We start from the raw sequence: 13,094 nt of genomic DNA, 5'->3' as shown, positions 1-13,094 counted from the left end.
GCAGATCTTAATTAGCAGATTCACTTTGACCATGTACAGTAGAGTCCCTTTTCTTCCTCTTCACCTCTTCCCATCAAATTTGAGCAATTTAAACTTTTCATGCAAATGATACAAATGCCGGTAATTCTACTCATTCTCCAGTCAACAGGCACAGGTAAATAGACTCCATAGATCCCAAGATGGCATCTGCTTTCCCAGCGGTTAACAGGGTGATGTAATTTCACATTCCTTATAATCAGTCTCAGTGATGTAAATAAGGTGGACAAAATAATAGCATACTGTAACCACCAACATTTTATGCTGAAAAAAACTTTTTTTTTTTTTAAATTCCATTAAATTACATGCCACAGTGGTAAAAGGCTGGGCCCCCTCCTCCTACCAGAACTCTGCTTTTCCCATACATATAAAATGTCAAGGCAGTGGTCTCAGATTTACACATTCCAGAGACTGGTTAGGAAAAGAAAAGTGCTATATCAGTCTAGAAAGACAACCATAACCGAAAGAAAAAGTGATAGCGCCAGCTGAAGTTCCACAATGTAGATTTAAACTATCTTAAAATGCTGCTTCCCCAGCTAAGAACTAGAGCTATGCAACTACTGGTGACAAGTGTGTGTCAAAAAAGGAGTTAAAAGAACCTATGCTTATTAGTTTTACCTATTGTGTATGTCACTGAACAACAGATACAACTATCAGCATCAGAAACACCAACTTGTGTTTTTAACGTAGTGGTAGACAGGGCTCTGCATGGACTTTCTGAGTCATCTACAGCTAATCTGGGTTCTGACACCAGCATTAAATGTTCCCCATAATGATCGGTCAATATTGTTCCACACTGAAGCATTTGGACACACTTTCTTGAATTGGAAAAGAAATCTTTTGTAGGTAAAGTCTTTCTGCTCACACATCCATTACCCTGTCAACATTTTTTGAGATTTATTAACAAACACTAAAGGAGTTCCAGCTGTGCCATAAAGGTTATCTCAAAAAGGATCCTAAAACCATACTCCTATAGGTAGATGAGAGGGATTTGGTCAGGGACCCTATCCTCATCCTCACTGACAATGTAGGAGTAAGGAGACTACAACTTGATCTAAGCTGTTCTAGGTGCTGATCTTTCAAATTTACTAGTTACAGAATATGTCAATTACACACAAAAAAACACACACATATCACTTACACATTACTGATCCCATGTTGCTTTTCTTGCTCTGATGCAGTCCACACAGACAATAGGTGCTGAGGCAAGACTAAAACAACCAATAAGTCTAACGTAGACATTAACATAATACACACACATACACACACACGGTCTGGTGACAAAACAGTCCAGTCCTAACGGCTTGGAGATCTCCTACAGTACTGCCAGGCAAGCCCTCCTCTTTGGAGTGTTACAGAGCAAGAAAGAGAGAGAGGGAGGGAGATACTGTATTTTCAGAGGAGGGATTAGAGCCTTAAAGTGGAATTGGTTATAAACACAATCTCTCAGAAATCAAATGGTAACTTTTATATAGTGAATAAACAATTTTCACTCTCCATTGCGTCCATTTTTCCAGTTCCTTTCTTTCTTTTTTTTACCACTTTACACACAGCTGTTATGTGGGTGGGTTGTACAAAACTGCATTCTCATTGGTCAGCAGTTTCTCAAGTGACAGCGAAACCAGGAAGTGGTGGCAATATGTTTCATCTTCCATCCAGAAGATCTGTGGCAGAGACCATTAACCTTTTTCTTACATTTAAACTCATAATAATAATTGTTGTTAAACAACTGCACGTAGATGATGGCCAGTACAAATCGGGATTTAAACCCCCACCCCTGAAACTCATAGATGTCTTTTTTATGAGCCTCAGCCTCCCCCAGTGTCATTGGTTGCAACTTTATGTGCACAGAGAGGCATGTCGATATTACTTTGAGCAGCAACATTACTTTCCGGCTTTAAAAGCAAAGCCACATTCAGTAAAGCTGTATAAGTCAAGTTCCCCCATTTTGAATCCAGACTGGCCAGTACTAACGTTTCTGCATGTGGTCTGCCTGTTCTACACATGTGTGTCAGGGTTTCTGTTAAATTAATTTTAACTAAAAACCCAAAAATTAATTCAATTATCCACTACAGTTACATGGATGAGACACAATACCATCAGACAAGTCCTCCAACCTAAATGAGTTTGTGAGTCAGTTCTTACCACAGATTACAGAATTATCCCAAACATTACACTCATTAGTAGCACAGACTTAATAGCCCCCTATATACTCCTATTTCATTCTTGACCATTCCTGACAGAAGCCATTAGCTAATCCGAAGTATAAATACACTTACATTACTTTGGTGGCTTTAAATTGAGCTTTGAATGAAACCTTAGTTTTACTTACCAGCTATAATGGTAGGAGTTTTACAGATTACATTAAAAATTGATTCTTTTTGCACATTTTAACTTGGGAGAAAGGCCCTGTCTAAGAAAGCAAATACTAAGGAAAGAATTTTTTTTTCAACTACCATACAGTAAATCAGCATCAAAACAAAAATTCAGTATAAACTCTTTACAGCTTTACAGACATCAATTTAACCATAATGGTGTTTGGGGACTGCAAGGTATTTTTTTGTTGCAAAACAAAAAGGGACAACTGGGAATAATTGGCAACAAATCTGAGCTTCCATCCCTGCCAAAAACACCACCTCTTCCTTCCACTTTTTCCTCCCCTCCCACTCTAAAAAAGGTTCCTATGCATCAGAGATCAGCTTGACGAAAATAGAACATAGTCTTGAGTCAATCACCTGTCTAAATGGCTCTGTGTGGTGTGTGTTTGTGTGTGTGTGTGTGTGTGTGCTTGTTTGTGTGTGTGTGTGTATAGCCAGAGTAGCCTTGTGGGTTAAGGTATTCAGATTTCAGCTGATTTTTGAGCAAGTTAGTTAGTTACTTTTAATGCTTCTCTCTCTCTCTCTCTCTCTCTCTCTCTCTCTCTCTCTCTCTCTTCCTACCTAAACACTAAATGCAGCAATCCCACCCTCTTGGGCCCAGTCAAGATAGACCACATCAGCCTCACACAAACTAAGTCAAAGCTTAGTGAGAACACCAACACCAGCACTAGCACTGACAAATTGTGACTAAAGCACAAAGAGGAGCAAAACAAGAAGAAACCAAAGGATTTCATACAGAGATGAAACTCACAAAACTTGTGCATTCAGTTTGGGATGTTGAAAATCCACCAGAACATACTATTTCTACAGGTCAGCTGTAGTTTACTGCTCTCTGGTATTCTTTGGGAACAAGACTTAAACCAATCGAAGTTAAAATAATGTGCTAAATTCTAATATCTAGACTCCTGATAAATGATGTGTTGAATATTGCTTTAGACATTCCTTACACATACAATCAAATAAAATAAATTACAGCTGTCACAAATGTGTGTATAAGGAAGGTAGGGCCCAAGTGCCGATATCACAGATGTGTTAATTATCAAACCAGAAATTGCCAAGCCAACTTTATTTATAAAGCACTTAAGAAACAGCAAAAACTGTCCAAAGTGCTTAACAATTTAAAATGGTAAAGCCAAAATAAATACATATAAAGTATTAAAGGATAAAAAGAATAAAAATACAATAAAATAATACAGTCACCTACTCATACTGGGTCAAAAGCCAGGGAGAAAAAGTAAGGTTTCAGCTTTGATTTAAAAATAGACAGTGAGGAGGCCTGTCTAACTTGCAAAAGCAGTGCATTTCACAAATTGGGACCTGCAACAGCAAATGCTCTGTCTCCCCTGAGCTGAGTGTCCTCAGCACGTCCAGGAGCAGTTGGTCAGCTGACCCGAGCGACCTGGAGGGGGAGTGCACATATAGCAACTCAGAGGGATAGGGCGGAGCAAGACCATTTAAGGACTTAAAAACAAATGTAAAAAATTTTAACTTAACTCTAATATTCAGGCAGCCAGTGCAGCAATGCTAAAACCGGGGTGATGTGCTCTCTCTTCCATGTTCAAGTTAACAAACGTGCAGCGGCAGTTTGTACCAGCTGAAGACGGGACAGGGAGAAGTGAGAGACACCAAAATACAGAGAATTACAGTAATCCAGCCGAGTTATAATAGGTGTACTACAAGTCCAAGCAGCAGCACCAAAATTGGAAGAACTGGAGGCAATGGTCAGTCTAGGGAGTTTGACAAGAGACAGAACAAAGAATCTAAACAAAATCCATTAATACTAGAACAAAGCTATGAACACCCCAGCTAGGAAGCAAGAAACTGCAGATATACATAGCAAGACACAAATTGGGGAATAGGTCACAGGTGGGTGGAGCAAAGTACAAAAGGCAACACTGGTGAGAAAGTTGAGTAGGCAAAGAGATATTTCAGAGAGAGGGTAGGAGCATCCAGTGGGCTGCAGGAGAGCTGTAAATAAAAAGCAAAAACAGGTAAACAGGATCTAAGACAACATAGACCAAAGCCAGAATTATACTAGACAAGTACTGAGTCTACTGGCTTCCCCCCAAGCTTAAGGGCGGCCTCTCTACTTTCTGAGGCAGCCCAGTGAAGCTGCAAATGTAAACCCAAGTGCCATCAGTATCTCTTGGCGCATCCCAGAGACCAAGAACATTGGACTGTAAAAAAACTGATACAAACACACTGATACTGACGCTGATATAAATATTATATGAATGGATTTTCAGTGCCTTCTGCACTGTGTGGATTTCTGTGTCCATGTCCCTTTTGCACTACTTTAGAACTGTAACTGACTTGACCTTGGCTCACATGATCTGCTGAGGACTGACCTGCTTGGAAAATCAGTGCAAATTAGGTCAGACTGTGAAATCACAGATCTCCTGTGGCCCAGTGGATAGAATTCTATTGTTCAGCCATATTGTTGTGAGCAGAGCTGGTCAGCTGGCCTCAGTCCAGAAGACAGACTCTTTTTAATGAATCTAGTAACCCACCCTCTCACCTCCAGCACCACCCCCATGCCAGCCACATGGAGAGGAAGGAGAGAGAATTCAGCTCTGACGTCATTACAACAGAGCTTAGGGACCGGTAGGTAATAGCACAAATCCCAAGCTAAAAATTGCTGATGGCGAGGAAATCTTCATTTAACATGCACAATATGGTCCATGATGACAATCTGCAAATAAAATATTGCTTCATATAACTGGAAAAATAATTGTTAAGAACAATTATAGTATGAAGCTGCGTTATAATGTATGAAGCTGGAGACAGGCTGTCCACAAAAAGTCCACAGTTAACACTTCAGTTACCTATGGGTTGTTCTTTGCCACAAACACTACAAACTGGCCACTCTTTGGCTGACAAACTTTCCACTATATGTTGTCCACTAACCATGTAGGCTCAGTTGGTAAAGGTGCTGCCTACCGACCATAGAGTCGGAGGCTCTTGCCCCACTCATCCCGACTACATGTCGAAGTGTCCCTGGCTAAGACAATGGACCCCAATTGTATAAAAGCCGTGTATTTCTCAGCATTTATATCTATGCCTGATAATTTCTTCATGCTCGTGAGCACATCTCAGTTTCCACAATAAATAACTGAATGTAATTTTTTTTCTTCATCTAGTTTTAAGACTAGATTAGTTATTTGCTTCATTTAAAGACCTCAGTGAACCTTTGCAATGACGGTCTTCAGGAATACGGCATATTAACCCGGTCTAACAATAGAAAACTCCTTATCTTCCTTATCATGCGGTAAACCAAGAGCATTGTCTAGTGTCCAGTGTTTACATGTTCATAATGTGTAAACAACTTCTGGATGCACATCTGCTGCTGTTGTTAAAGCTCATAGTTTCCATCATCACAACAAGGAAGTGTGCAGGAAGGAGACTGCATGAATTAAAAGGAAATGGTCTGTTCAAGCTGTGACCTCTGACAATGTCATTTTTCACCTCGCTTTGTGGAGGGATCCAAGTTGTTCACCTTTCTTTGTTCTAGGCCACAGCAGCTTCATCTCTGTGAGAGTGAGACAAAATATGTAGCCAACTTTTAGAATTTCAGCATCCCTTTGGTCTATTGTGTCTTAGCTACTGTGTTGTCACAAGTGGAACCACTTATGTAACATCCATCAGAGCACAGATAAGGACTTGGGAAAGTTTTTCTTCATGTTTGCTTATTATTTTCACTAGTAAAACAAATACTTGCAAATTAATTGCAGTAGAAGTAATTATTAATATAAAAAGTAAAAAAGCATATGCTTTTGGTTAAATTTAGTGATATATTCCATTATTCTATAAGCTGCAGACAACTTTATATTTTTATTTTACCTATATTACCTCTTATTTTATTTAACTTAACAGAAACACACAAGTGTTAATAACTGTGTGTTAAAAACACAATACATCAGCTTATTGCTCCAGGGGGAATTGTTGGGTTCTCTCTATACATCTTTATAATCTTGACTATTATTAAGTGCCCTGAGATGCCTTTGTTGTGAATTGGCCCTATATAAATAAAGTTGAATTGAATTGAATTGAAACAGAGACACAACTAGTGTAGCTATTAAAAATCAGAAAGGATAAGGATAATGGTTGTCACAAAAAAATCAATGGCTTTCGTCTTTTCCCTTCAGGAGTCATCATAGCGGAACAAAATCTGTATGTTGATTTTTTTCATGACTTTTTTTTTTTTAGGTGGCCCTTGATGGCTAGGTGGGGACCACACCTGGTAGGGTGAGATTCGATCATGCAGCCTTCTTCATCTCAACCCAATGCTCTACCCATTGATCCACCGGGCCCCCTCTGAAGATAGTGGTTGTAAATTTACTGAAAATAATTACACAGTGCCTAATGGTATACGGTAATAACGTGTTGCATTGTGCCTGATTATGAATACTCGATCAAGACAAATATATTAAACACAACAAAGTGTATTACCACAGATCTAAAGACTTCATCAGTCCCTGTCAGCAATAGGTCAAACACGATAACTTCCATTGTCACTGACACTGGCGTCAACAACAACAACTTATGAATACATTAAAAATGAGTTTAGTACTTGAAGCCAACATATTGCCACCATTATCCAGACATGTTAATGTTTAATCATCCCTCCCCTCCATACCCCCCCCTTGCTCTCGGTGTCACACTCTCAAAGGTGTCAAAATGTTCTCCCATGCAACGTTTCTTGCAGTGAATTATAAAGTACTGTACATTTTTGGTGAAGTATGAAAAGAAAGAAAATATCCCCTCTCAGATTTTGCTTCAATGATTCCTTTCACACTCAGTTCGGCTCAGTCAGTTGTGGCTGTCAAGCTAATCCTCTTAGCCCCATTAATATGACTCATTCATTCCAACAGTGTGTTCACAGAGCACCACAAGTAAGACAGAAAGTAGGTTACTTTATGCATACTGAAGTGCTAGGAGGCAGGTGCTCTTCACTTGTCCAGAAATGGATATTAAGTCTGGTTTATTAGAATTTAAGATTGTATTTCCTACAGTTTTACATTCTGATTACCATTAAATTCTGGTGCTTCTGACTAATATTGGTATTTCAAAGGAAAACTGTTAAATGTCAGGTTGAGCCCTAGAGACTGAGTGGAGTAGCTTCTCGTCCATATTAAAATGAGCCAGTTCAGGTGGTCTGAGAATCTTGTCAGGATGGCTCCTTGGAAATTGTTTGCAAATTTTCTGGCCGCATCCAACTGGGACCCTGGGACATGCTGTGGATATTACATATGTCATATGGTCTGGAAACACCCATAGCTGAAGGAGCTGGGGAATGTGGATAGAGACATCTGGGCTGCCATACTGAGCCTGATGCCACTGCAACATCACTAATGGCCATTATAAAATCAACTTACTTCCAAAATTATGCTATAACCTTCCCTGACCACCATGATTATTGTCTTTATCTACATTTAATAGCCCACCATGTCAGGTCAACGTTATCATGATTTGGGAGGACCAGAAGATTCAGAAATCCAAAATGACAAAAAATGGCCACTTTGACCAAAGAAGTAGTTTTTATACACAAAATTTAAAAATCAGTTGTATGGATGATGTATACCAACAAAACAAAACTCTATGTGATTATGTATAGAGCTCAAAAGAGTTAGAACAAGAAATGAAAATGCTTTTTAACAAAACTTACATTAAGGAAATAATGCATTAAATTACTTAATTAATTATAATCAGTTGAGTTGATTACTCTATTAATTAATACCAACCTAATATCAACCTTTATTGAAAAATTAAAGAAAAGGGGTTTGATTTTTTTTCCATGGGTAATTTAAGCATGAATTTAGAGAATTCTATGGAATTTGGTGAGCATTATATTTGTATTTCCACAAAGAATTGAGGCCAAAAACAAAAAACAAAAAAAGGAAAAAATAGCAAAAATAGCAATAGACCACGTTCAATAAAGTTAGTTTTGAGAAGAGAGAAAGAGTTGTATCCATATCCAGCAACAGTCTCTCTAAAGCTGTGGTACAGCCTCACTCCACCTTGTGGCAGTCCCCACGAATCCAGCATTAATGCCACATTTTCCCAGACTCTCTCATTTGCCTGAAACTACACAACACTGCCACATTCAGCATCATCCCTCCCTTACAACATTACCTTTTTACTGGAAAATATGAATGTCACTCATGAGGCCCCTACAAAAACACCTTCCTTTAATAAAGGAGGCACTCGCAGACTGGACAGAGCTTTATATTGCACAAGAATATATTTTTCTGTCTTAGCAGCATGCTGTTATCTGCAGACCTCAGTACTAATCATCCTCACAACACACATCGGTGGCACACAAGCAGCCATTTTTAGATCAGATGTCCTTAATGTGGCATGTGCAGTCATGAACTATGCATGAGGGGAACACAGGAGTTACGTTAAATTATACATCCTGCTGCTGCACGATAACACCATAGGCCAACAGCTGCAGTGAGTCATGCTGCTCCATGGTCTATAGGCAAAAAAGTATTATTTTTAACTTTATCATTATCTCTAAAGTATAAACTATTATAAAATCCATGTTACTGCCAAAGACAAATTAAACAAAAAAGAAACTGAATGTGGATAAAAACAATTAAAATCAATTAAAATGACTTAAAATGCAAAACTATCATTTAAATTTTATTTCTGACTATAAGTAGCCTATGTCTCTGACAAACTGTGACCTCATTGGTCAGCAACTTTTCTAGTGACAGCCAATGGCCCTGGAGCAGATGTCTGTATCACTGAACACAAATAGATGATCACCCTGTACCTACAGTAAAACTATTTCATATGACTCTATAATTGATGGAACATTTCAGCTTGGTTCATATCACGGTTCTGGGGTGACTGTTTCTCGGTTCAGTTCTGTTTGCTTCTGGTAATGCAGATGGACAATTTCTGCATTGTTAGATTGTACCTTTGTACTAGAACAATGTGGAATCACATGTTCTAGTACAAAAATTATGAAAAAAAAAGTTCTAATCTTTTTAATGCAACAGGATACTGTAACTACATTTTGTCTTGTCTAGCTGTTGCACCCAGTGAGCCTGTTAGCTTCCACACTAATGTGGTAGCTGTGTGCCAGAAACTGACACTGAAACAGTTAGCAGCAAATCTGACCAATTCAGCACTGAAACATCTGGCAGTGAAACGAAATATTGTTTCTGTTAGAGGATACTGTGATTTATTGCAACAATCTATTTAAACTTAATTGTAGTTTTTTGCACTTACATTATTTTGTTTAAATGTTTTTGTTTAGTTACTATTGACATAAATATGATCTCATAGTGATGGTCAAATAGAACCATGTTGTGGCTTCTTTTTTTAAGTAAAAATATTATAGAACAATTCTAAAAATGATCTTTTTTTAATTTTAATATCTGTAACAGCGCATAACATTGCATTGCATCTGCATCAGGAAACTGGGCTGACTGGGGAGGCTAAAAAGTCAGCGCAAATACTTTGTTTCGTTCATAGTCTACAACATGGGGAAAGCAGCAGAAAGTTCAAAAGGACTGGGTGAGTTCTGAAACAGTTGTGATATCTACAGTGAATAAAGAATCATCTTCTCAGTTTGGTCTTGCTGATAAAAACTCTCATGGTGTCAGAGGTATGATGATGAGTGCTGCAATGTTTTGTAGCAGCTATATTTGCTGCTTTTTTGGGTCTCTCTTTTCACCTGTGAACCGTACTTGCTGTTTTTGGCACCAGAACACACAGAGAAGCAAAGACAATGTGAAGGTCAGGAAATGATGGGAGAGCTCCTTTGCTCCCCTCCTTAGACTCAGTAACTAATGGCTTCTGTGCTTCTCTCATCTAAATAAATTCAGTAAGATAAGTAGTTTATAAATGGCAATATTTTTATATTGCACAGGCCTAATGCAACAATTTTAAGGAAGCTTGGTCTAATGGTTTCACTTACACACCTCACAGCACTACTGTACTGGAGAACCTAAAAGAGAAGTGACACCAACGTGTGAAGAACTCGAAGATTTGTTTGTACTGATGCCTTAGCTGAAACATATGCATAAAGAATCAAATGTGATGTGATTCGGAGTGCATCGTCTTTATCTTATCTATAGAGCTTCAAAGTTGCCCATAATTCCAAGTATGTGATGGCAATTTTTAGTAGTAGTAAGAAATATAGGAATCCGTATTTTATCAGCAGTACTACAGGCAACACTGCACAGTGCCGCTTATTCAGACAGACCTGGCGCAGTGCTGGTGTCTCTAATAAAAAATTAGGGATACCTTGTAGTTTTAGTTTTACTTTGAAAGGATGCCAAATCTAAAGTTGATGTCACACCATGGTGTGAGTTATGAGGATAACTTTTGAGTGAGCTGGTACCACCTTGCAAGATTTTTTTCTGCCTTTCTGTTGGTGACTTAGCGTTCGTTTTCTGACTTTCTGTCATGATTCTGAAAAGCTGGTGCAGTGCTGCTGCCATAGTAGGTCAGTAGGGCAGCCATCTTATCTTTTTGGAACCACTGTAAAACTAATTATGTATTTCTTGTTATTAGTTTTTTTACAAATACCGCTGCTTGCTAATCCAATTTCTTCCCATCTTCCCATCTCCTCATCCCATCGTCATCAAATTTGAATGAATCAATTCTATCCACTGTAGCAGGCACAAGTGAACAAACAACATAGCTAACACAATAGCACCCTCGTTCAGTCTTTATAAAGTAAAAGATAATAAATATAATTGAAATAAAAAACAAGCATTGCAACAATGGTCATGCGAAAAACACAGATTTTTTACTTGCATCCATTGGTTTAATTTTAGTGAGTACATTGGTTTTGTTTGTGTGTGCGTGTGTGCGTGCGTGCATGTGTGCGTGTGTGTGTGATCATGGAATCTTACAACAGTTGTGTGTTCCAACGTCAAAAGCAACTCAGAGTTAACCCATATGGTTCTGAAGTTGTTAATGTCAAATGAAAAAATAATAAAACTTTAACTTGGAGCATACTTTACACATTGACTAAGATGATCAGATTTTATCAGAACCACCATAAGAGTCACACAGATAAGTAATATGTGCAAAATTGAGTGAAGTCCAATATTGCATGCTCATTTAAAAAGTTTGGAAAAGACAAAAAAAAATCCAATAAATTATGAGTTGTGAAACTGTGTGTGAGTCTAGCTCCCAATAAATCAATTCCAGGTCCCTTGCTTAGCAAAAGCAAGCTCCGTTTCCATAGTAATGCTCTCCACAAGCTCACTTTCCATGCCCCTCCCCTCTATTCTGCTTCAATACAATACGGTGCAAGAATTGCAGTTATGGAGGATGCTGTTCGATAGTCTCCAGCGTGGCACATTAACCTACTTCCGCATCCAGCCAGGAAATAAAAGGAAGTGGGAAAATGGGATGGAAGGACGATGAAGTGGACGAGAGAGAGAAGGAGGGGATGGTGAAGGATTCGTGGGAGGATGGAGGAAAGGAGAAGGAGGGGAAAAATGAGGGTGACATGAGAATGAAAAGGAAAAAGCAAAGGAGAGATAAAAGGCTAAAAGAGGAATTTAAAATTGAAGTGGCTATTAATGCGTACTCTCATTAATCAATTTAAAAATAAAAACAAAACATTTTCCCTCAGACATCAGCAGAAACACATCTCACTTGCAATTAATGTCTGCTGCTAAATGGAGAATCACCTGACACATTAAATAAAGTGAAATAAACAGTTCGTATTTCTGTGAATATGTTCCCCCAGTGTTGCACCATGATGACACACTTTCCTATCTGCCCATTTGCAGAGCTTCCCTCTGTATCCTCCCTTTTCACTAAGTGATGAGAGGATGACACTTCCCTGCATGCCATTCATCTGCTCTGCTCTGCTTCCCTTCACACTTGCAACCAACTGAATTTTCCCCAAAAAATAGGAGACAAAACCAGTTAATAACATCTCCCACCACACACTGCAACTGACAGGAGGAGGGTAATCTCCCAGAGGAGACAATCTTCTACACCAAAGCTAGCATCGAACTTAACAAGGGAAGAAAGACAAGGGGAGAAATGTGATGACTTACCGACATGTGTGATGACACACTGCACCCTCTGTAGTAGTTCCTGCACCGACATCTCGTCTTCCTTCAGCCAGCACAGCATCTCAGGGTGTGGGTCGCATTTACTGTCCTCTCCCTCTCTCTTTCTCTCTCTCTCTCTGCTACCACGCCTCCTCTCCTCGCCCCTTCCTTTCCCTTCAATCTCCCCAGCTTTTCCTCTCTAATCCAGTTTGTTGTCCTCCCAGGTTTTTTCTCAACTCTGCTGCCTCTTGCCTATAGTTCTTTCTTGTTTTAATTTATCTTGCATCAAGCCCCCACAGCTTCCATCACATCCAAGCAGCCCCAAACCCTGAGGGTGATAATGATGATGCCACTCCCAGAAATTAAACTAAACATGAACAATGTAAGCACCATGTATGCCCGGTAAAATAACCAAGTAGGTCAGTTTGTAATTGAGAGAAGCAGTCAGTAAGTGTTTAGTGAAGAAAAATAGCAATTACATTTTTCTGAAAGCCAACCAAAAAAATCAAACGCACAGTCACTCAGAACAAAGGATATCTCTTTGGTTCATCAGCCAATAAACCTCAATTTAGTGGGAAAAACTGAAAGTCATTAAAGAAATATCCAGTTTGTAAGTGAGAAAATAACACTCCAACTTTGGTTAAAA

General features: G+C 38.9%; 1 protein-coding gene across 1 annotated transcript in view; it reads right to left on the bottom strand.

Annotated features, from left to right (window-relative positions):
* The window catches only part of mcf2l2 (MCF.2 cell line derived transforming sequence-like 2), a 98,446-nt gene extending 85,352 nt beyond the window's left edge, over nucleotides 1–13,094 (bottom strand). The window contains exon 1 of the mRNA XM_067513021.1: nucleotides 12,452–13,094. Within this exon, the coding sequence (XP_067369122.1) occupies nucleotides 12,452–12,530 (79 nt within the window). The 5' untranslated portion in view covers nucleotides 12,531–13,094. The remainder of the gene's footprint in view (nucleotides 1–12,451) is intronic.

This window comes from Channa argus, chromosome 8 (assembly GCF_033026475.1).
Source record: "Channa argus isolate prfri chromosome 8, Channa argus male v1.0, whole genome shotgun sequence".
NCBI lineage: Eukaryota > Metazoa > Chordata > Actinopteri > Anabantiformes > Channidae > Channa > Channa argus.
The sequence above is the reverse complement of the archived record's forward strand: the minus strand, read 5'-3'. Positions and strand labels throughout refer to the sequence as shown.